The following is a 24,383-nucleotide window of genomic DNA, read 5'->3' as shown; positions in this document are numbered from 1 at the left end:
ATTGACGATCCCGTGGCCTCCAAGGGACCATTGACTCTCAAATATACGCTACTCGTGGATGCGAGAGACGACAACCCGAAATGACAAACTAGCAAAACCCCATCTCTTTGTTCTCACCTTTCGGCAGCTCTCTCTTCCTAGTCACCTCCAACTACCCATCAAACGACAGATCACAGCATATATTACAACTTCCCGATCGAAGATTGGTTTATACTCACCTTTCACTGTCTTAGACACGTCACTCGGCCAAATCGAAATGGGCTGCCCCCTCTTCACGTACCTGCTCAGTTTCATTGTTGGACGTTGACAGCTCCATCAGACTCTAGCTCCCCCTTTCGGCGCCTGCGCGTGCATCCGTTTCTCCTCCTTTAAACGACTTTTTACCGTCCTCTAATTCCTAAAGAAGCAAAGGCATTCTTCGTCCCCACACATGACCCCAAAGTGCGCTTTTCATAAGCTTCATAAACTATTCGCAACACCTTTAGCAGATCCCCAAAACCAGCGGTTGCTTTAGCTTGACAATATCACTAGTTTGCTGGACCAACCAAGCGTGCAAACCTCAGCATTCTCCCGTCAACCGCACATGCCGCCTCCAGCGCATGACGGAGTGCCCAAGCAATGGTGCAAGTAGAGAGAGTTAGTGTTAAATTGCATGCCAACATGTCGACATGAAAGTCAACGATAATGATTCTTTACGGGAGGGGTGTAGTAGGGCTGCTGCTCAAACAATTCAGGTCAACGTCTGAGTAGTTGCCAGGACGTTTGCATGGAAAGGGACATCTACCCCCGTGAGAAAAGTGATTGATATACCAACCCAAAGATCAAAAAAGAAAAATAAAATAAAAAGCAGGAAATTAATAAGAAAAGATGGGTCCCGATGCTTTCTAATCACGTCGTTAGAGAAAGAGGCGAAGCTGAGATGACCCCGTGGGCCAACAAAATAATTAGTGCTCGCCGTAAAGATCGGAACATGATTAGCCCGACACGCTTCAGCGGTTTCAGTCTCATCGTTCGATGCATTCGAGCGATTTCGGCTTAAGTCGAGTCCCCGAATGGGACGTGCGATTAAGATGACAAAGAACAGATTTGAGGAGGATGGCACTTCCCTTTCAATCATCTGCCTCGGTCGTTTTCTGAACAAGCATATATCAATATCCATCTGAATCATATTTATTGAGTTTCCTAGCTGTTTGTTGACCAATCTTTCTTTCTGCCGCATTGATTTTCTCTTTATTTTTTTTTGGGTATTGAGTTTGGTTTTATGCTTGTATATAGATAGGTAGGTGTGAGGAAGATGCGGGCGTTGTATATAAATTGGAGTTTGCCACAATTGGAGTTTGCCACATTCAAAATTCAACCCGTGATTCGCATTTATTGACCGACTTGTGAAAAGAGGGGGCCTTTTCTTTTTCTTTTCTTTCTTTGTCGTGTGCGAAAAATTTAGATGCCTTTTTATTTAGGGGAAACAAATAGTCTCCCTGAACTTCGGCTTGACGTGGGGCAAAGTATCGAAAGAATCTTAAACTTATGGCATTGATACAAATTCAGTTCTAAATCTATTAATTGAACTAATTTAATCTTAAATATTTTTACATTAATACCAATTCAATCATTCCAACCAGGTTTTTTGGTTTGGTTGGTGTTGACATGGACGTCGCCCGACGACAAATACTATATATGATAATTTTTAAATTTTTTTGAATTTTTGAATTAATTTTTCTTTTTTGCCCTTTTCCTTTTCCTTCTCCTCTTGGCCTTCTTTCTTGCAATGCCCGTTGCAATGGCTGGCAAGCCGCAAAAAGAATAAAAAGGAAAAAATTAATAAAAGTTGCAAAAAAAATAAATTAATTAAAATGCCATATCAACGTTCGCCATCTAGCCGACGTCTACATCAGCATTGGTCGGCCAAAAATGGACAGAAAGAATGAATTGGTACCAATGTGAAAGAATTTACGAGTAAATTGGTCAAATTAAAAGTTTAGGATCCAATTGATACAAAAACTATAGATTTAAGAATTTTTAGTACTTTTCCCGCTTGACATGTAGTGCCATCCTTGAAACTTTTGATTTATTTTATGTGATCCCTTAACTTTAATCTAATATACAATCTTCGTCATCCCCAAATTTTTATTTCGTTCAATGTGATTTCCTGATTTTTTTATGCATATCTAATTCAATCCATGAATTATATGAAAATGTTTAATGTTGTCTTTGAATTTAAATCAACTAAAAAATAACATTAAATGTTTTCTTATAATTTAGGGATTAAATTGAATATTTAAAAATAAAAATTAGAGATGATATTGAGCCAAAGGTCAATATTCATTTGTGCCATTATCCTTTTCATTTATGTCAGAGGTAACTAGTATCACATTTCCTTTCTTTTCGCGAATATTATCATGACTCATGATCAGATAGGTTCCGATCAAAACTCATTCAAGTGTTGATTTTAATATGGAATCACTCGAATAAAAAATCGAACAGCGTGTCACACGTCTTATACATTCATTCTTTTTTTTCAACATTAAGCCAATTGGAGAATAAAAAAGTGAAAAAGATCACGTCAAGTAGCTTCCCCGATAGGTTCCTTCAAAGAGGAAATGATGATGATGGTGGAAGTTGGTGTTCCCCATGAAATCAAAAATCTCCCTCCACCATGTCCTAATTGACTGTGCAAAGGCAATGAGCTGGCCGCATTTACCTTTTTGCCCCTTTTAGTGTCCTTGGTGGACCGCCCCGCATGGCCCATGTTTCCCTCCTCGCCCACTTTGAGCTTGCTTGCAGGGCGGGGGGGACTTTCCCATTATTCCTCGGTTCTCACCTCCATAATCCTTCATTCTGCAGAGCTTTCCCTGCAAATTTCATTACATTGCAGGTCCTCGAAGCTACCTTGAGTCAAATTTCTGATCCCAATGCCAAATCTTGCCATAGGGATAGAAGATTGAAGACCAGCTTGGCTCTGCTTAATTCGAGGGCGAGAATCCGAATACATTGACCATACTTTCTTTAGGATGAAGCCGAACCAAATTACTTATTGCTCTGCCAAAAGGGTATCAACGAAACGGAGAAAAAACAAACATGACGACCTTTTTTATCTATCAGCATAGATATTCTATAATTCTTTCATAATAGTACATATTTGCCTAGCTTACGATTGAATTCCGACGTTACAATTCATTTAATTAAATGCGATTCGATTTGGCTTTTTCGGGTTATGAAACTTGGTTTGCTTGAAACACTTGCGCTCAATGGAATGAGGAACATGCGACCAAAACAATAGTTTGGGAACAAACAAGAAAAATGAACAGACCGGATTGCCAAAGCTTCATAATCCTCGGTCCTGGAAGTGAGAACTAAGGACCTAGAGAGAGAGAGAGAGAGAGAGACGGGGACATGCAGTGGCAATATCGTAATTCCGCGGGAAAACATGCCCGTTAAATCAAGGAGCTTTCGAACGCCGAGTTGAGGAGTCCAGAGAAAAAGGCGACGTGTAAAGCAGAGCAAAGCAAAGGAGCCATCCCGTCCCGTGGCCCGACTCCTCTGGCGGTTGAAATTCGGTGCGGAGCGATGCGATTCCCGTTCCTCCTTTCGCAAGCTTTATAAAGCATGAAGCATTAAAGGCGAAGCAGGGCCAGAGCGCACTGGTATGCGCGAGTACTGACGACGGGGAGCGACCACGACCGAGCGCCAGATTCAAAAAAATCTCCGCTTTTTGTGCCACATACGCTTTTGCGCATACACCACAGAAGAGAGAGAGAGAGAGAGATTGTTGGAAATCCTGGGTTTGTCTGATTCTTCTTCCTCCTTTTTCTCGCTGGGATTTTTGAGTAATGCATATTCACGCTCCCCCCTTTTCGTTTCTTTCTCTCGGAGCTTGCTTCCTCATGCGTTGGAGTTGACCGGCTCGTGAGACTCCTCTCTCGGCTTTCGTTTCCGGGTCGTCGTCGTCGAGCGACCTTTTTGATTGTTTCTGCGGGTGACCCGGGATCGGTTTCGCCCAGGAAACGATTCCTGGACGTCTTTCTCGACGACCCTTTTGAGATTAGGCGGCCATTTTGGTGTCGGCGCGATGAAAATAATGAGTGCGGCTGACCCGGGATCGGTTCTGCCCGGAAAATGATTCCTGGACGTCTTTTTCGACGACCCATTTGAGATTAGGCGGCCGTATCGGTGCCCGCGCGATCAAAATAAGTGCTTTCTTGACCGTTTGCTCGTTGAGTGGGAGTTGAGGGATGCGGGTGTTTCGGAGGGAAGCGGGTTTCTTTTGAGATGAGGAGAGTGTGAGCGTCGGCAGTGATTATGGGGAGCGGGAGGGTGGAGGTGGTCAGTAGCAAAGGGTGTTCGAAATTAGTGGTTGGGCTCTCGGCTTCATTGCCTTCTTTTAGAGGTCTGCAATCTTTGGAGCCGACCATGTCTCCTGCTCCATCGTCGGTCGGGTCTCAGCCAAGCGCACGATCAAGTGGTCCATTTTCAGGGCTTGTGATATGTGTCACTGGTCTCTCTAAAGGTAAGAGCTCGTGAATTCTCCTTTACTATGCCCAATCTGCATTTGAGATGCTAGCCTCCGATCATTCTGCTTTGTAGCCTTCTTTTCGTGGCTTTTGACATAATGTGATTGTTTGAGTTTTAGGTGTTTTCCCTCTAATTTGTGGCTCTTCCTAATGTGCTTATTGTGTACTGCAGAAGCAAGGAAACAAGTCATGGATGCAACCGAGAGATTGGGTGGCAAATATAGCCCCGATTTACATCCTCAGTGTACCCATTTGATTGTCCAGATATCCTTTTTTTCAACCTCGTTTCAGCTATTAATTAGAAGAATTTTTTTTTTTCAATTAGGTGAGTAGATCAGTATTTATGAGGATACGTGACGGTGATGTCTGGCTGTGGTGAACTTTCCAGTACCCTCTGCTTTTTGTGGATTTCATGACATTATATCTCTTCATTGTTGGTGTGAACCTTAATGGTGGCTACAGTTTTGGTGGACGGAAGTTTGAGCATGCATTGAAGCATGGACCCAAAAATGGTCTCTTCATCGTTACACTGGGATGGTTTGTGGACAGCGTCAAGAGGAATGGTACGGAGGCTGACAGCTGTGTTGTACATTCCAGTCACATATGTCAGATAGGATATGTCTATTTGCGACGAGGATTTGACTTGATAGACTACTTGTGATGACTCTACTTTGCTTTTCATCCTGAATTTAGTTCATATGTATCTAACGAGAGTTAGGTTTATAAATTGGTCATTGTGTAATGTTGGAAACCTGTCATGGAGAAAGATACTTGGGTGAGCTATGTTCAAGTCATCACTTGGCTCTTTACTATTGATCATCTTCTCTCTGGCTGTGATTCCCAAATGCAATAAAATAAAATGCAGACATATGCACAAAAATACGTGTCTGGGTGGTTTGATGTGGTGATGTTATGTCAAATAAGTTAGGACCATTGGCATCTACCCCCTGCAAGAAGAGAACAAAGAGTTTGTTTGTCATGCTTGCATTCAAGTAGGTTTAGCGAACATACTCTTGGTAAACCAACTACCTGCCCTGTGATTAATCTATTGATGTAGTCCACCCAATTTAAGATGTCCAATTACTTTAAGTAATTGTATTTCCTGATGTGCACCTATTTGTTTAGTTTTTGGTTTCAAACTCAATCCATTTCACTGCAGATAAGATCAGATTCATTTTAGGAGATAGGTCTTTGAGTGACTTAATGTTTTAATCAATGTTTCTGGAATATACCTGCAAATTTTGTCTGAATCAATTGGTGGGGCGATGTTGCTTAAATTAATATTTCGTCTGTTCTTTTTCATCATGCAGTGAGGTTGAGTGAAACATTATACAGTGTAAAGAGCATTGGAGATACCGGCGGTAAAATAGAAGAGTTGCATCGGGCTCGTGGGATTACTGGTGCTGGGAATTCTTGTCTTCCTGCCAGTATTCACGAAGCCAAGAAACTTGAAAGGATTGAAGAATCACGCCTTTTGTCTTCTGGAAGAGAACCTCAAAGGAGTGTTGATTCGATGACTTTATCCGGTCAGTCTGTCTACTTAGATTCAGACATTTCGACTGAACTACAGAACAAGGTTAGCTCTTCTATCTTTTGGGAATACGATACCTTTGTCTTTGTTTCTCTGTAAAAATTTGAGAATTATGAATTATTATTGAAAGTCCATCCTTTGTCTTTGGAATTTCATGGAATAGAGAAATCTTCTCTTCATTTTACATGTTGCTTGCTGCTCATGTGGTATGAACATGTCTACATTCTGAACAGGTGATTGATGCAGCTACTAGAGAAGGCGCCTCAGTTGTAGATAAGTGGTATGTTGGTAGCAATGCGAGTCATGTTGTCTGCGAAGGGACTTCCATCAGAAGATATCTTGGTCATTGTAACAGTCTCGTCACTGTGAGTGTTCTTTCATTGCTTTTGAATGTTTGGATTAATTATGCTTGTTTTTGGGAAAAGAAATAACTTCAATGCTTAGACTTTAAAGATATACCACTTATTTGACCTCTTTTGCTAGCAAATCTTGTGTTTTATGCTCTAATATCCTTTTTTTCATAAATGATGTGGCTCAGCCACTGTGGCTTTTGAAGACAGCAAAAGAGCAACATCTCCAGAGGCTCGTTCACCTATCTGCTGATTTGGCCAGGCAGCTGGGAACGATGCTTGATAATTATCATAATGGTCCGTTGAAGCAGGTAATCTCATTTGACTTGTTAAGAATTAAAGTTTGTGCTTAAGATTGACATTGAGAAGTCTCAAGTTTGCAAAAGGTTACTGAGTTTTGCTATTTTCTGAGTCTTTCAGACAGAGGGCATCCTCTTTTCCCACTTAAGGCTACTAATATTTGGTTTTGTTTGTGCCTTAGTTGTAATTTCTGCCTGTCTTGTGAAATACTAAAATTGACCTAACACTGTCGAGAATTAAAAGACCACTTGAAGCGTCAAGAAACTAGACTGGTGTTGCGATATGAAAAGTTATACTGTCTTAAAACGAAACTTTCTAATGGAAAAAATTGTGTTGTCATTAAGTGCATATTCCTTTCCTTTTGGAAAGCATGAGACTTTTAAAAGACGATTGTTACAAGGTCCTTAAAGAGTGTCATCCCTTTACCTACCTAATTGTATTTTCAATACTCTTTTTGGAAGCTTTTTATTGTTCTTTTGCATCCTAAGATGTAGGGATGTTGTTTTTGCCAGGAAACAAAGAAGAATGACATTGTCTCCGAAGGGCTGAGCTGTAAAGCCAGTCTTGAAGAAAGACAAAAAATTGTGAATTTTGCTAAAAGTGGGGTGAGAAATCGTCGTGGTCGCAAAATGCAGGTAGATGGTCGTATTTTGTTCAATTCTAGCTTTTAATATCTATAGCCACTTTTGAGTTTCAGGGTTTTGAAACCTTGTTGAGTTGGAATAGGGCTAGTTAACTCTTTATCTTAATTTATGGTGCATTTATTTCACTGAAAACTTTATGATAAAAAAAAAAAATTCCATGGAAATCATTTTCAAGGAGAATGGTTGATTTTCATTTGTTTGGTGGTTTAGGAAAAGTGATTTCCTTCTTGCTAGAGGGGGAAGTCGTTTTCTCCCTATCTAAGCTTGTTGTTTTCAGTCTATGGAAAACATTTTCCATAAATCGATTAGTTTTTCGCCATCCAAACACTGGAAGGTTGGAAAACAATTTCACAGAAACAGTTGTCTTTCAAACAAACGGATCCTTAATTGGGTTAGAATTCAGCAGAAAAGTTCAGGGTGCAGTGATTTGCTCTCTTGGACTGGAGAACATAGCATAGGTGATTGTAGGAAACTAGATTAGTGGAATTTGAATTTTGCATTGCTCTGGAAATCTCTTTATAGATGTTCTGTCAATTCTTTCGTTTGCATAATTAGCCAGAACTGTTATTTCTTGTTTGTCTTGACACAAAATGCATTACAATTTTGTCTTCTTCTTTTTATAATTTTAACAGACGTGCCAGACCCCAATACGGCCGATAACCCCAAGCAGTCTTCTGGATTCCATTTGCTGGTCTATATCTGAGCCAACTTCAACTGCTTCCATTTATACGGATTCGTTTAGTTCTGATGATGGCCATGAGAATTATCCACGCACATTCTTTGATGCAAAAGGCGATGGCAAGGATTCAGAAGCTTCTTTTGCAAACTTAACGAGGCCACTTACTGAAAGGTTGATCTCTGTGTGTGTGTGGTGTGCGCGCGCGCGTGTGGGTGTGTGGGTGCGCACGCGCGTGTTGGGGCAGATTGGTGTTATGTCTTTCATTCAATCTGGTTGAGCTCTGAATGCTCAAAATAATCAGTGAGTTGGACCTTTTGATCAAACATCTATATTTGTGCATTGCAGTGTGAAGAAAGAGCTGATTTTCAAAGACCACTTTCTCACCATTCTGTTCCCCGTTGACCGCTTTGGTGAAATGGGGCCATCTTCAAGGACATTCTTCAGTGACAAAGGTTTTACGTGCTTTCAGGTGTTGGATCATATTTATGCTTTTTATCAGGTATGCTTTTGCATTCTTTTTCCCAAGTTTGGTTGCTTGACTATAAAGGCATGGGAGTCCTTGATTATCCCGTGGTTGAGTGAATTACCCCCTAGACTGCAATAAAAAGTATGGTAAGGTCATGTCAGCTTACCATCAAGCCACTGTTATCAGGTTAGGTGCATGAAGAGTGCATAATCAGTCATTGCATGATAAATAGTGTATCAAGGATGTGAGTTCATTTTCCTGTTAGCGTTGTTTGTGGATTATATTTAACAGTCGCTGAATCTTTCACGGAACCATGTGCGTTATGTTGACCTTGCTAAGCAACAATAAGATGGCTGGTTCATCTGGCATAAGCCTGAAGTTTCTGATGCCATTTTGCAGGAGAACATGTCAGCTCAGGAAATAGAGGTTGCCATTCACACAGATTCAAGGCATGCTGACCGGCTTAGATCAGTGTACTGTAGTAAAGAAACTGCTGATAGTGGATTTGTGTCATTCAAAAGGATCGACTTCTTGGGTAGCCGCAGGAGCTTTGAAATGCTAAAGCGGGTCAGCGGGGACAACAACAGTAATGTATATGAACTGTTGGTTAGAGCATAGGAATGACCGCATCGGATCTTGAACCGTGTCCTGTACATTGGAAAGTTGGCACTTAGCGGAATTGTTTTAAGTGGGAGATATTGTGCTGAGCTGATCCAGCAGCCCTGGCTTGCTTAGCGCAAATTCTATTTTGAAGAGGAATGAATAAGACAATACTTTTATTTGCTAGGGAGTTGCTGTGCAGGGTAATTACACGAAGTTGTATATTCATAGGTTTTCTTCCCAGATAAGAATAACCTTATTTCTATTGCCTATTACTGATCTTGTTGTTGATTTTGTTTTCCTATTATTTCCCTTTTCTCTTGTTGGGAAGGTGTATTATACTTGGAGATCATTGGTTCCACAATGGGAAATTCTTTGATGGTGTATTTTCGAATCCTGAAAGGTAGGAAGAGAGAGGAGGGACAGAACGTTACAGTGGATGGACAATTGAATGGAATCGACTGGTAACGGCCATTTGTGATCTGTTACTTTCATTTCTTTAGAAGTACAATAACTTAAAATGTACCGAGAGCGAGGACGGTTGATTCATTCGCAATTAAGATTCACTAAGCCTTCAGAGAAGCGATCGAAAAAGGAGTTGCAATGCCCAATACGGTCCCGAGTCCATGCTTCTATGGCTCGGATATATACGTAGATGGGAGGGAAATCGCACCCTTCGAACGATCATATCCCAACAATCCCAGACGAGCAGCGGGCAAGACATGATCAGGTGTTGCCGGAACCAAAAACTCGGTTACAGTGGACATTTGGCGGACTTTCAAGACTCCCATATCCAGCAAGATATGGCAGCCAACTCCAGCTATCTTGTAAATCAAATTCTATCAGTTACATCTGAGAATAAAGAGAAAAAAAAAGGAATAGAAAGAAAGAAATACAATAAAGGTACAAAATTAACCCAAAAAGTAAAAGAGTTGCTAAAGACCGGCTGAACCGAGTCTCCCTGCCAGCTACCAAAATGCGACATCCTTGCAACCTGCCTACATACAGCTCCTTTTTTCTTTTCACCTTTTTTTCTCCCTCCTCCAGCCTTGTTTCTTTTTTAGTCGTTGTTGTCTTTAATTAAGGTCGTCGTGTTTCCTTTTTTTAACTTTTTTGGTTTTTCCCCCATTTTTTTCCAACTTGACTACATTCTCTTCCATCTCCTCATTTACAGATACAAGAATTGACTACAATGACTATGATTTTGATGGCTTTCGCCATGTCAGAAAACCTCCTATTCCTTGCACCTCCAAGTGCTCAGCATATCACCACGCGAAGCAGCCCCGGTTGTGGCTCGCTAAACTGTAGGCCCTCTTCATCGAGCAGATAATGCTGCACAGCCACCGGGAGTCGGGCAGGAGTGCGGGAACCCCGTGTGTGATGACCCGTCCCGACGCAGATATATACCTGCAGTCGCTGATCTGCTGCCCGAGCTGAAGTTCTCAATGCGTTTAACTCATTCTTCAGCACGTGAATGGCTTCGTTCACATGAAGACCATGTAGATCTATCATCCGCTCCTTCCCTCTCCCATCACCCTGAAGCTCCACAGGAACGGGATTCCTAAAGAGAAAAGTTGTTATGCTTTCAAAGTAGAAAAAAGGTCAATAATTTGCACCCGTTTTCCCCTTACTAGTAAGGGAAAAGCGCTTTCTGTGTTTGGAGTCAACCCTAAATGCCTGGAAATTAAACTATGTTTTTGCCTTTTGATGATGCCTATTACCGGTGTTGGAGTTAACCCTCCTTCAGACACCCAATGTAAGAGGAGAGAGAAAGACATTAAGCCACTGTGAAGCTTACAACATAAAATGATTATTTTTTACCCCCCATTCCCAAGCAAATTGAACAACTTCTGAGTTGCATTGCTATAGGGAAGCTGTTGAGTTACACAGATTCCAAATCTACCAAATAAGAATTCTTATTGGAATAAGGAGGATCATCTCATGACCATTAACAATGATGGGAATATAACTGCCGGAACAGCATATTACTTCACACACCAGGGAAGAGTATCAAGTTCTACATACCTCTGACGGTAAATCGATTCCTGGGCTTTTCCATGAGCTGCCTTCATATGCATGCCATGTAATTGCCCTTTCGCACTAAGCTCTTTCGCTAGTGCCTTATTACCAATAAGGTATGCTTGTCGAGCCTGTTTTAGGTGATGCACATTGTGCAAGAGAATCATAAGAACCAGTAGGGACCCCTTGGAGACAAAAAGAAGAAGAAACTAGCAACTCAGGGAAAATCAAATATATATGGGATCAGCTCGGCAGTTAGCAGAAACAGCTGACAATGTTTGCCCGCAACCTAGCTAACGACTACAGTGAATACAAGCATCAAAGATGCTGCAGAAGACACATCCATCGGACATGTGAAAGGTACATTCTGGCAAGGTGTGAGATTTTAATTTGCTCCCACAGAAATGTAGCCTTGTAAAAGTATCAACTTGAAAAGGCTAACAAATACTAAAGATACTACAACACAGCTTCTGCGCTGCTTGATGAAGCTCTATCTCGCCTCAGATTTGTACTCTTTCTTTTAGAATATAAAAGAAAACCTCAGATTGAGACTCAACTAAAATGTTTAGAAAATGCATCTGTACTAGCAGCAAATTCCATAATCCAATCATATCCCCTTTTTTTCTGAACAGTTCACATGCTTCTGTAACCGTGACAAAATCTCCATGAACATATACAAAAATCTTTGGGGTCCCAACAATGTATGTCACTTATTTACTCATGGCACTATTGGTACTGCTGTTGTAACGTGATGCACCCGACAAACTGCATATGATTAGTAACAGTCTTCATGGAAAAGTGCAAATAATGATCAGAAGAATTTTGGAATAAGCAGTAAACAACGTAATTGAAAGCAAACCTGCTCAAGGTACACATTTCGTAATCGTGCATGGTCACGAGCTTCTTCCCGCAGTTCAGAATACATATTAGCTGCCATCTCAAAATTGTTAAGCCAAATAGATATATGCAGAAGGCAATTATCCCACTAGTAAATAATGCAAATGACATTCGTTAAACTTAAGAATATTACCCACTGCCTCCCCAGTTTCAAGCCACACAGGAGTTGACCGTGCAGAAGCACGACTCTGCAACCTGTCACCATAGATGCCTCTTCCATGCCCACCATTGTAAGCACTAGCCAACACTTGGGAATTTCTACTGGAACCAATGGTGGAATTGGTTGAACCATTCCTATCGTATTTCCAAATATTGGAATCTTGAGCTGGCATTTTCTTGACTGCCGAAGCAAAATCAATAGCACCTCTAGATGGAAACGAAGAAGTGGACTTGAACAGAAGAAGGTTGTCCTTGTCAGTAGATCGATAAGGCATGCTACTCTGATGGACGTCATCTCCAGCATATTTTTGTTGGACACTCTGACTTTCTGACGAGGAAAGTGCAGGAAAGTCCATTGCACTAAGATTTGGAGCTGATAAGGTCTTTGAGTTCAAGTTTGGAGTAAAACCACCATCATATTGAAGCTACATTTCACGAAAAAAAATGTACAACACAGTTTCACTCAGCATAAAGAACTAAACTCAGGAGCACTTAAAGCACAATCGAAGGTCATAAATTCAAACACACGGGGTCCCTACATACTTGCTCTCAATATTTGTGAGTATGCACTGTTCCTCCTAAAATCCAAAATGCTAATGGAGAAAAGTAAACAAAGCAAAATAACAAACATAAAAAGATTTAAGAAAATCTGAAACCATCTCATACAAATTGATAGCACGCCGTACCAGAGGGTAAGCCTCAGACTGAAGGATATAGATAGGACTTAAAGCCAAGACTACCTCAAGAAATAACGATTAGCCAGCTCTCCCTCGCCAAGAGAAGGCATAAAAGAGTTTCTCCGGGGTTTGGCATCCAAGTATTCACATCATCCATGACATCCATAGCAAAATTTAATCTAGAAATAATCAATTGCCCATCATCTACGCATAATGAGCAAGATCGGGGACAAAAAAAAAAAAAAAGCACATATCAGATGTGTCTGCAGGCACATGCCAGAGTGCATGAGAGAGAGAGAGTATGTTTTGATTTCACAAAGTGCATCTTAATCAATCTGTATTCTGCAACCTACTTTAAGAAATAATTGTTCATGCTCGCAATCAATCATTTTACAAATTTGTCTCATCTTCATGTCCATTCCCATTATTTAAGTAAATTAACCCCAAAGAAAAAACTTAAGAAGAGAGGATCCCCTCTTCACATGCAGACTTATAACACAATGAACGCAATACCCTCATAGATAAGGTTGTCTTGAAGTTCGATATACCTCAAGTTGAGTGAGCATATCAATGGTCATGCTCAGATCACATCCATTGGCATAGTACACTTCGGCAAGGCTATCAGCAGCAAAACCAGGAAAATGCAAAGCCAAAAAATCTAAAGGACTTGTATCCATATCATCAATAATACTGTGCTCTGCAAAAACATCATTTACGAAAGTATTCCTGGAAGTCCCGTTAAAAGAAGTCAGTTCACTGCTTCTCCCAAAAAGCTGGTCATCATTAACAACTTGCTTGTCCCAAGGCTTGGTTGGCATAGACAGAAAGCCAGCTGAAGGGGTATTATCCACCAAGGAAGAACCAGAAAATCTGAGCTTTTCAGTGAAACTATTGCCATTGAGCTGATGAGGAGATAATTCCTGAAGGTCATTCAACACATATCCACTGCCTGCAGAAGCTGAATATCTCACTGCTTCACTATCAACATGCAAGGAGAAGTCCGCTAAAGACAGCCCTCCAAGACCCTGGGACTCATCATCCCCTGTGAACTTGAAGTCGGGAGTAATATCATCTGGGAGCTGGCGACGCCAAAACTGGTGGGCTTCATCATCAGAATTATTTGAAACAGATGATTCTGATCTATTTATAACTGGTTTACCCGAAGACCCAGAAGACAAAAGCCTTGCTGTTGCATCAGTGTTACTGGTGTTTACAGAGGATGGGGATCTAAGAGAGAAAGGAACAAACTCCGCCGCATTAGGATTCAATGCGGTGGCTTTACTCGAGGAACCTAGTTTCGTCTCACTTGTTTGTAATCCTTTCTTGGACAAGCTCATTCTTTACTGAAGTTGAAACAAAATATCTACATTCAGAAACTAACGAGCTGTCAGAAATCAAAGAAAATCCTGCAATCTTCAGCCAAAACCTGCCAAAAAAAGGGTTCAAACTGTGATTCTCTCAATTTATGAAGTAGACGGCCAAAAAATTAATGCCAGTTGCCCAGACACTCAGGTCTCATGCAACATCAGATGCTGACAATTAAGAGTCAAAAAACATATCTTCACATGCATCTGTAGCTTCAACTCACAAGATTCCAAACAATTTTGAAAGAGTAATAAGCACTCGAATCCAGCTTTTTCTAAAAAATTACAGTTGACTTGTCCTGAAAACAGTATGACCGCACTTGACAGAGGTTAACATATCCCTAACAAATGAACGAACTTTGATCGGTCAGGTGATGATCAAATTGCGCGCCCGCTCGGACAGAGAGAAAGCAAGCAGCAAACGACCAGATAACCAATCTATCACCAGATATAGAAACTACCTCGGCCTAATTTCGTCAAAAACAACACCTTGAACTTAAAAAACCCTAGAATTTCAACCAGCACGAGATTCCCCCGGGGTAAGAACAGAACGAGCGGGGCGAAATTGCCAAAATTGCAAATACCAACCAATCCAAACCCTAACTTTAACTCACCAAATCCCCAATTCCTCCCCAAAAAAAATAAAAAATAAAAACTTTCACCCAATCCACGCACCACCGGCATCAAGGCGACCACAACCGCATTCATTACCCACGAATTCCAGAACCGCGGGCCTCGAACAATTCGAACCCCATCGACCCTACAAAGGGCGAGCAAATTCCGGGCAACGACGACGGCGGCGGCGATAGAGGAATCAGAAAAAGGCGGAAGAGATCTGGCACCTACCTTTGCGGAAGAAGCTGAATCGAAGCATCGGCTGGAGGTCAAAGGGGGGAGGGGAGGAGGGGATCAGGATGAAGATATTCAAGAGAGAGAAAGAAGAGAGAGGAGAGAGAAAGGAGGTGAGGGAAAGAGGAGGGAGGAGAGAAGAAGAAGAAGTGATGATTAAAATTCTTGGTTTTCCAGCTTAAAGAGTATTATCTCAGCTCTGCGGCCACTTTTTCTCTCTCTCTCTCTCTCTCTCCTCTGTGTGGGTGTGTGTTTCTCTCTCTATCTCTCTCTGGCTGCTTTGTTTTTGTTTTTGTGTGGGTTTTTTTCCTAGCAATATCTTTCTTTTTATTTTTCTTTTTTCAAATAAAAAATAAATGTAATAATTTTAAAACTTTGCTATTATATCACCACCACCACAAACACCAAATTATAATTAGCCACGCCCCCACCCGGCCCCACTCGATTTGACCCCTCTCTCTTGTCTCTCTCTCTTTCTCTCTCCTAATTTTTTTAGTTAGTTAGTGCTCAAGTCCGTTGAATAGCACGGGAGAATTGATGACCCATCTATAATTTTTGTAGTTAACACTAAGTAGAGGCGAAATAAAGTTATACAGTAGGCCCCTCGATAGGGATGTGAGCGAAAACGACATAAATGATTCATAATCTTTTGGGTCAATGCGTGACATTGTCCTCGAATTTTTAATTTATCAGATGCGGCCCTTCAATTATTGAAACTCTTTTGATGATTTCTTGAGTATATGAAGATGTTTAATGCCATTTTTCTATTAAACCAAGTTAACATAAGTTTATGTGGCTTCCAATCTCTTTGAGTTTGAACGGTTGATTAAAAAAGAAAAGTCACGCGTGAATTATTCACATCGAAAATTCATTTAAAATCACGATATATAATAATCCATGTCGTCATATAATGAAATAAGAATTGACATATTGACTTGTCATTTTAAAAAATCCAATTCAACACATAATAATTTGAGCCATCAGAATAACGTCTGATTTGTCGTTTGAGCTAATAGGGAAACTACATCAAATATTTACCAGTAATTCAGAAAGCACATTAAATAAATTAAAAGTCCAATGACAATGTTACAAATATTTGGCCAGGGTTTATGAACCATTTGAGTCATTTTTCCATAAGAAGAAGTCAGTTTCCACGCTAATTTAGAACTAGGACTACCAATTCTTGTTAGTTGAAGTTGTCCTTCGAACCAGTCAAAGTAAGAACCGAACATCGTAGCTTTGACTTCGCGAGGGAGATTATTGACTTTGGATGAAAGTCCTTGTAAGGGTACCAATTATCTTATCGCATAGGGTATTGTTAAAAAAAATGTTTCCTTAGAGCACTCCTTAAGTTAGCTAAAAATGGAAGAATTTCGCATTTTAGTATTAGTCGCTCATTTCGAATAATAAATTTTTTATTTTTGGGGCACACTTTGCAATACTTAACTAAGTGTTTAAGCAATATTCTTCGACATTTTGCTTTTGGATGATATTTAAGTTTTCTTTATAGATTGAATTTCATCTCGTATCTATATGCGTGTCTAGTAAATGAATTGTGTCCGATATTACCAATTTAACTTTAAACTTTTGATTTAATGTTCCACGATGAAAATACTATCACATATGAAATGAACTTTCTAATTTCACTGACTATATGTTTCTCAATTTGAAAGAAAACGTATGGTGGAGATAACTTATTGGAGGTTGGCAATGAGAGGAATTTATGTTCAATTTATTTTGTATAAAATAAATGATTTTTATAAAAATTATCGGTTATATCGCTTAAAATAATTAGTCAATTTTTTCATAATTACCGATAATAATTTATGTTCACGCAGTTTTGCAGATGATGAATATTTTTTCATTTATTAATTCTTTTAAGTGATACAGACGATCATTTTTAGGAAAAAAATATTTTATAAATCATTAACTTTCTATGAATCAAATGTTCAATCGAGTATGAGCTAATTGAGTACCCTATCCTATGAAGCCAAAGCTCGTCAATAGCACGCTCCATTAGTTCTTGAACCTAATAAAGTTTCCATTATATTTTCAATATTATTTAATAGTTTCGAAAGCACGGGAAAATTTCCTTTAATACGGTGTTCAACCTCATCGACCACAAGCTCAGGCTTGAGTCTATTCATTAATTGATTGTAATATAGTCTAGTGGAACTTGAGGATCTTCATTCATTAGTTTAGTCGAGCTCGAGCACAAGGATTATTACTTAATCTAGCTCAAGTAGAATTTCAAGCACCGAACATGTGAGTGAGATCGACTGTAAACTTGACAGTGCATCAACTCCGCTTAATTACAATCCCAACCGAAACCATACATATATATGACAACATGTGTGATATCTCGACTTCAATAGCAACTGGTTAATTAATGAAAAATTATCTAATTCATTCATACATCTAAGTTGCATTTTCATTTTCCAAGCAACAAGTTTACACAAAATCTCAAATGAGATGAACTACGCGAATAATTAACGATTTTTAACCTTGTTTTCTGGAAAAATAAAAATAAAAAATAAGATTTTTTTTTTTTATTAAAGGCTGCATTATCGCACACGCTGGGTCAACGCGTACACGCCCGCGGACCTGGACAACACGCACAGCGGGTACTTGTCGTGGCAGCTGTTAAAATTACGTCATTAAAAAAAAATCTGGCAGTCACGCGATTCGCTAGAAGGATTCGTGCTTACGTCATTTTTAAATTATGTATTTTAAGCCCGATTTTATACCTACCACGTGTGTAGGGTTAAGTCTACGATGGCCGCAGCAATCCCATTTCAATATGTTCCCAAAATGAGTGGTCAGAACTTCTCTTTTCTAGGGGTAAGATGGGAATTAAATTTAATTATTGCGAGATGAAAGAAAATTAGGTCCACAGCCGTTGTAAATTCCAATTTTGTTGGTAATTTAACGGGTTATTATTCATCGCGTCAAGCGTACTTGAGGACGAAAGACATTAATAGTATTTTATAAGAACGAGATTTTCATACTTCAACTATTAATAATCCAATATATTTATATAAGGGATAATGACACAAACAATCTCTAAATTTTAGTTTAATGTACAATTAGTTCCCAAACTTTTAATTCGTTCATTGTGGTTCATGAACTTTAACCTAATATGTAATTCAAATCCTAAATTTTTAATTTGTTCAATGTGATTTCCGATCCTTGAACTATATAAAAATGTTTCAATATAATCCTTCCATTAATTCAAGATCAGGATTACATTGAACATTTTCATGTAGTTTAGAGATTGTATTGAACACACACTAAAAGTTCAAGAATTACATTAAATAAATTAAAAGTTTAAAGACTATACTACACATTGAGCTAAAGTTTAGGAATTACATTAAATAAATTAAAAGTTCACGGACTAAATTGTATATTGGAGCAAAATTCAATGACTGTTTATGTAATTTTTCCTTTATATAAAGAGTTAATATATTCTTATTTCTAGTTAATATTTTCTATGAATGAGGGAAGTTTAAAGGAGATGATAATTATTGACTTCGTGCACGTCTAGCATAAGCCGTGCACAGACGTGCACATCTAGCATAAGCCGAGCAGCTGAATGATTAAGCCAAAAAGCAAATAGATCTTATTTTCTTGTTTTTTTCGGCTTGTCATTAGAATGATGTCTTTAATACTCCCAAAGAAAAAGGTTAAATCAATCTAATCTTTCTACTTACATAAAACATCCTATATGTTTTAGTGCAACAAAAAGTTTTAACTCATACAGTCAAGTTACAAGCATTTAAGTTCGTACGAAAATTCTAAGCTCGTGTCGAGGAAATTTGATTACCGAATCTTGAACTCTTCATCGAATTAAGTACGTCTTCGATCATAAATAACTGGCCAAAGGAAAAAAAAGAAGAAGTAACTTTCCTTTTATTGTTTGATATGTTTAATCAATCGATTACAAGAATCAATTGAAAACCAACATTTCATGCCAAATCTAAACAACAATCGAATCTCAATTCAACCATCAAAGCTCAATGAAAATTACAATCAATCAATCACCCCTGTATCAACATAAGAGTGGACCATTGAATTCTCCAATTGAACCGTTCATTGAATATCCCCTCGAGTTTTTGTTATGTTATGTTAGTTTTTTACGATAAAACAAATGCGATCACGATCGAGTTATGATGACTTATCATCAATAAGGAGTCGGTTCCTCAAACCCCCTCCCTAGATCGATGCGATTGAGATGATTGGCTTGCATATTTACTAATAAAATTAATATAAAAAAATAAAAATTAATACACATGTGACAAATTTATTTTTTTAAAAAAAATTAATTTTTTAAATAAAAAATAATAAATTAGTACATTTATGACAAATGAGTCAATATAATGAAAACTCAAGAATAGTACAACCTTAAACTAGTACACCCTTTAGCTTTTGCGTGTCATCTAATTATTTGTTAAATTTATTATAAGTATACTAATTATGGATTTTTCAAGTAAATTTGTCACATATGTATCTATTTTGGGTTTTTCGCGGTATTAATTAGTGAAAAATTACCTTTTTGTTTCCATTAATTTGCTAAGTTAAATGATACGTAATAGTTGACGTGTGTACCGGTTTAAAGTTTCAACCTTTGTTTGTCAAACGTGTATCGTTTAGCAATTTTTTATGATATTAATTTAATTTAACGGATATTGATGAAGAGCAAATTTCTTATAAATGTACTAATTTAGAGTTTGGTCGTCAAACACAATCATACTGTTTAGAGTTTTTAATAATCAAAAAATTATTTTGATATAAACTTGTCATATATGTACCGACTTTAAGATTTTTTTGTGGTATTAATCATTATTAATAATAATTTTGGTATATAACTAAAAAAAAGGAAGTAATTAATACAAGAATTCAAAAGGCGATCCTAGCATTGCCTTGACATTACACGACCGTTACGAACACGGCCGAGGAGGAGGAGGAGGCGAATGGGCGTGGGGGGGGGAGGGGATTCGGCGCTGCAAATCTGACTGCGGCGGCGGCGGCGGCGGCGGCGGCGGGGAGGGGGGCGGGGCGGAAAGGCCAGGAGGCGGTGACGTGGCAGCAATTACATCGCTCCCGAGGCGCCAATGATTGGGGCGGGGTGGGGCCCGCCGCAATTTCGTCGCTTTCTCCTCGACCCGGTCCGTACGCCATTCCCAGCCCTCCGAGTCCTCGTCTACATAAATAACCTCCCAACCTCTCCATCTCCATCCCCTCCTTTCCACCCTCCCCTCCCATCTCGCAAGCTCCGGAAGTCCCGAACCGCCATGGACGTGGGCTCCAGCTCTCTCTCTCTTCCCGCCTAGAGAGAGAAGAGAGAGAGAGAGACTGCAAGTGGGCGTGTCCCGTCTCCTTCCTCTGCGATGCCCGTCGTGCCCCCGGACGGCCTCCTCGCGGCGATCGGCGATACGGTTGAAGACGGCGGTACCGGGGAGATGCGGAGATAGATAGGACGCGATCTGGGTTCTCCTGCGCGACGACCGGGTTTCGAGGGTTTCGATCATCTTCAGTTGGTAAGCCGTGAAGATCCTTGCTTCGTCTCGAGCTTTCTTCGAACTAGAGCTTTTCTGTTGGTTGACGGAGCGTGATTTGGTTCCCGATCCTGATCCCGACCGTCTGTTTTCGTTGTCGGTCCGTCAGGGGAGGTTTCTTCGAGGCGCGTGTGATCCCCGATGGCTGGCGCGGACTCCCAGCTGCAGCCTCGGAACGGACACGGCGCGATCCCCCCGCCGGAGCTCGAGCTCGTCGAGTGCGACTGCTGCGGCCTCGCGGAGGAGTGCACGCTGGAGTACATCGGGCGCGTGCGGGAGCGGTTCGGCGGGCGGTGGATCTGCGGCCTCTGCGCGGAGGCCGTGAAGGACGAGGCGGTCCGGTCGGAGGGGGCATCGACGGGGAGGAGGCGCTGGGCCGGCACATGAAGTTCTACGAGCAGTTCCGGTCGTCGAGCCCGCCGGCGAACCCGACGGAGGACTTGATATCGGCGGTGAAGCAGCTCCTGAGGCGGACCCTGGACTCTCCCAGGAAGCCGGGCTCGGCCTGCCGGCCGATGATGGTGCGATCCAAGAGCTGCTTCTCGGCATTGTCTGAATGACGGTTTCGCCGCAGCATTTCCGGGGATCAGAGGTAGAGAAAGTAGAACCGATGACGAATAACACGACTGCAGCGTAGGAGTTAGAAATCTTCTCTAGTTTAGCGCGACGTAGGATCTGTCGAGCTTCTAATCTAGTTCAACGCTTCCCTGATCATCTCAGTGCGTCCCATTTCTCATGGCTAATGTCCGTCTGATTCAAACCCTCGATCATTACCGACACGTTATGCAGAGAAAGGCTGACGGAATCTTCCTCCCTCCAGAGAATGTTATTCAGTTCTTCCCAGCTTTCTTGTGCGTGTCTTTAGAATCCCTTCGAATATATTTTTATGCCTCGCGATCGTTTCGCAGATCTTTCAGATGCAGATATGCAGATACGTACATGCATGTACGCTCGAACGCGTCCTTGTCTGTGGCACAGCTGTGAGAACCGAGCTCTGCTTTTTCAGCAAGCAAATTCTTGAGTTGTTTGCACATGGTTTTCAACTCCGATTAGACCACTTTTGGGCTCGGCAATACGGCCAAAAGATCGAACAGCAAAAATCGTATCCGCCACCAATCATTGCCCCACTTTAGAAAAGGCTCAAAAAGGTCTGCATGCTTTTTGATAATCAAAGGGTAGCCCACGGGATGCTCTGCTGCGATGGGCGTGCGGAAAGTGGAATGTTGGTGGACACTGTGGAATGGTCAGAGTTCACTGTTGTTCTTGGGAAGCCAGTTCCTTCGTTGTTCTGAAATATCTTTAATTTGTCAGGAAACCAGAGAGAGAAAGAGAGAGAGAGAGAGAGAGAGAGAGAGTACGGTCAAGAGCTTTTCCAAACACTGATCATGTCCCTGCATGCAAGTGCTCGGATTATAGAAGAATTTGAGCGTCCTGTTAAATGTACTGTAGCTGAATCCAGGTGAGACCCGCGCGGGATTCGTCTTTTTCGCGAACGCCTTCGTCTTCTTCGGGCGAATACGAGAGCTCAGGGAAGGCAACTTATTTCGTGCATTTGATCTCCATGAGAGGAACAAATGAGGAGGAGGAGGAGGAGGAGGACCATGAAATGAAAACGATCTTGCCCTAGTGATGGTGTGGGTCCGGGCGCCGGTACCGGTCGAACCCTCCATTGGAACGAGTTTCTTGTGGCAATGACAATGGTATAAGAAGGACGGAAAAATCATGACTAGCATTGTGGTCTCTCGACTTGAGTGAACCGGAAGCAATGGGACCAACCAACAACCGAGGTTCGCAACTTAACATCATTCACGTCACGAGAAAAATCTCGCACGATGGTGACGAAAGGCCGACTATGGAATCTCATCAAGCGTGATGTGCGATCATTCATTTACAGTTCACTACATCACTCGGCATGTTCAGACCATTCACTAAGAACCCACTAGATTCGTGTGCTTGTCTGTACAGTGGCGGTCTAATTATTTTGTTGGGATTTGATTAGTGATTATTGACCAGGATGTTCAAGCAAAGTCCAAACAAACTGCAAAAATTATGCAATTAAGGCCTGATCAGGCTGATCCAGGTCAAAGATTTTATGATGATTTGGCACATTTTTTTGGCCTACATCACATGCCTTGGACCCTACTAGGGACAGACCTGTGAATTTTTCACGTGATGGGAGGATTGGATATTCTCCTCCACCAGGTCGGACGAGGAGGATACAATATATAGGAAGATAAATTGTTCTAAGTTGTCTCCATCTTTATGCGGCCAATCAAAAGTTAACAAAAAAGTAAAAAAGAGAAATATTTAAAAAAAAAATTCGTATTCATCTTTTTTTTTTTTTTTTTTTCCGAAAATGAAATTACAAGATAAGAGCAGTTCACCAACCCCACTTTCCCCTCGGGGTGGTCTCCCCCCTCGTTTACTTTTGAGAGTGCTACGATTCCCTCACCTCCTTTTTCTTTATTTGCATGGCATGATACGGAATAATACCAAATAATTCATTATTCTTTCATTTGATCTGAAAGCCTCATTAGTCAAGAAGTTATGCTCTTTGTCGTATTAAATTTCGCGAGGCTCGAAACCTAAAGTTCCGCAAACGGGTCATGGAATTCCTTTTTTCAGTAATGCCGGAAGAAGGTCGCTATGATTGATGATCATGTCCCGATCTCTACGTACCCTTTTCTCTGTAGCAAAAGTAGACAAAAGAATTCCTTGTTCATAGACATCATTTTGGTACAATGCACAATTCCAGATCCTGTTATCACGTGATGCATCAATCCAAAAAGTCTTGAATATATTATTTGATGACTAATTCGGTCCCTAACTTTTCAATTATGCCAATTAAGTCAATTTAATCCTAAGCCCTTTGAAACTTTATCTATTTAGTCATAACCCTAAAATATGAATAATTGGTTGGAAGGACTATATTGACAAATCGTCATAATGTTCAAAATTAAATTATCAAAATGTATAGGACTAAATTAGTACAGTTAGAAAGGTTTAGGAACGAATTGACAAATCGTCAAAATGTTGAAAACTAAATTGGTACAATCGAGAAATTTATAATTGAATTGGTAGTCGTACATTATGTTCGGAACTTTTTGGGACAATTTTCCCTGTTAATACGTGGATCGATTATTTCCAGTTTCCACTCAATCGACATGAGATGGGCATGGGATCAGATCTCGATTCCATATCTTGAAAAGCCTCGTTGTGAGAGCATCGCGAAATGAAATCGAAGTAGCCAGCGATGCCGGATCCAATCACCGATTTGGTCTCGGCGAAAAAAGGCCTATATACCTTGGATCAATTGAATTGCGATTAAGGAAAGACCATGTGATTTCTGCCTTCGCTCACGACAAAGATGTTGAGCGCCTTTCGTTAGGCATGGCGGGTCTCCTGTTAGTTAGAGAGAGATGTGCTTCTTCCACCAAACGGTACTCTGCAAGAGAAAGAAGAAGGGAGAACAGCACCATGCTGGCCCAATGCAACATGCGTGCGGTCGGATGAACGAGAGGGGAATTCGTCTGCTCGTACTAGGGTACAAGAGAAATTTGACAATGACGTGTTACTAAGATCAGATGGTGGCGCCAGCATCGATGGATTGCTTACCGTCTTTGGTTAACAACAGACCACCTAATTTTTCCTAACCCCCCTCCCCCCCTCAATAATTCAAGAGATGCCACGTTTCGGCTGGTCCAAATGCATAGCATGACTTCCAGATCCCGCGCAACTCTTTTGGTACGAGTTTGCGGATTTTCTCAATGTCTCATCTTAAA

At 40.7% G+C, this 24,383-nt stretch overlaps 2 protein-coding genes and 1 non-coding gene across 3 annotated transcripts; 2 read left to right on the top strand and 1 right to left on the bottom strand.

The window, feature by feature from the left end:
- Positions 1-3,470: 3,470 nt before the first annotated feature.
- Positions 3,471-9,372, top strand: LOC104436359. The gene is made up of 10 exons (XM_010049106.3): positions 3,471-4,507; positions 4,684-4,775; positions 4,972-5,074; positions 5,822-6,087; positions 6,276-6,407; positions 6,581-6,703; positions 7,205-7,327; positions 7,969-8,186; positions 8,361-8,514; positions 8,881-9,372. Exons 1-10 carry the CDS (start codon positions 4,300-4,302, stop codon positions 9,097-9,099), a joined length of 1,638 nt encoding a protein of 545 aa, XP_010047408.2. The 5' UTR covers positions 3,471-4,299; the 3' UTR covers positions 9,100-9,372.
- Positions 9,373-9,847: 475 nt separating this feature from the next.
- Positions 9,848-15,295, bottom strand: LOC104436358 (polyadenylate-binding protein-interacting protein 7). The gene is made up of 6 exons (XM_010049105.2): positions 15,044-15,295; positions 13,382-14,259; positions 12,131-12,581; positions 11,960-12,030; positions 11,107-11,231; positions 9,848-10,642 (listed from the first exon to the last, which is right to left on the bottom strand). The coding sequence occupies exons 2-6, from the start codon at positions 14,168-14,170 to the stop codon at positions 10,339-10,341; spliced, it is 1,740 nt and encodes a 579-aa protein (XP_010047407.1). The 5' UTR covers positions 14,171-14,259; positions 15,044-15,295; the 3' UTR covers positions 9,848-10,338.
- A 4,974-nt stretch (positions 15,296-20,269) lies between these two features.
- Positions 20,270-21,523, top strand: LOC104436357. Its single transcript, XR_005549147.1, has 2 exons — positions 20,270-20,583; positions 20,711-21,523. It is a non-coding gene; the product is annotated as an uncharacterized LOC104436357 (transcript).
- The last annotated feature ends 2,860 nt before the right edge of the window (positions 21,524-24,383 follow it).

Source organism: Eucalyptus grandis, chromosome 3 (assembly GCF_016545825.1).
Source record: "Eucalyptus grandis isolate ANBG69807.140 chromosome 3, ASM1654582v1, whole genome shotgun sequence".
In the NCBI taxonomy this organism is placed as follows: Eukaryota; Viridiplantae; Streptophyta; class Magnoliopsida; order Myrtales; family Myrtaceae; genus Eucalyptus; species Eucalyptus grandis.
Note: the sequence above shows the minus strand (reverse complement) of the source record. Positions and strands in the feature narration are given on the sequence as shown.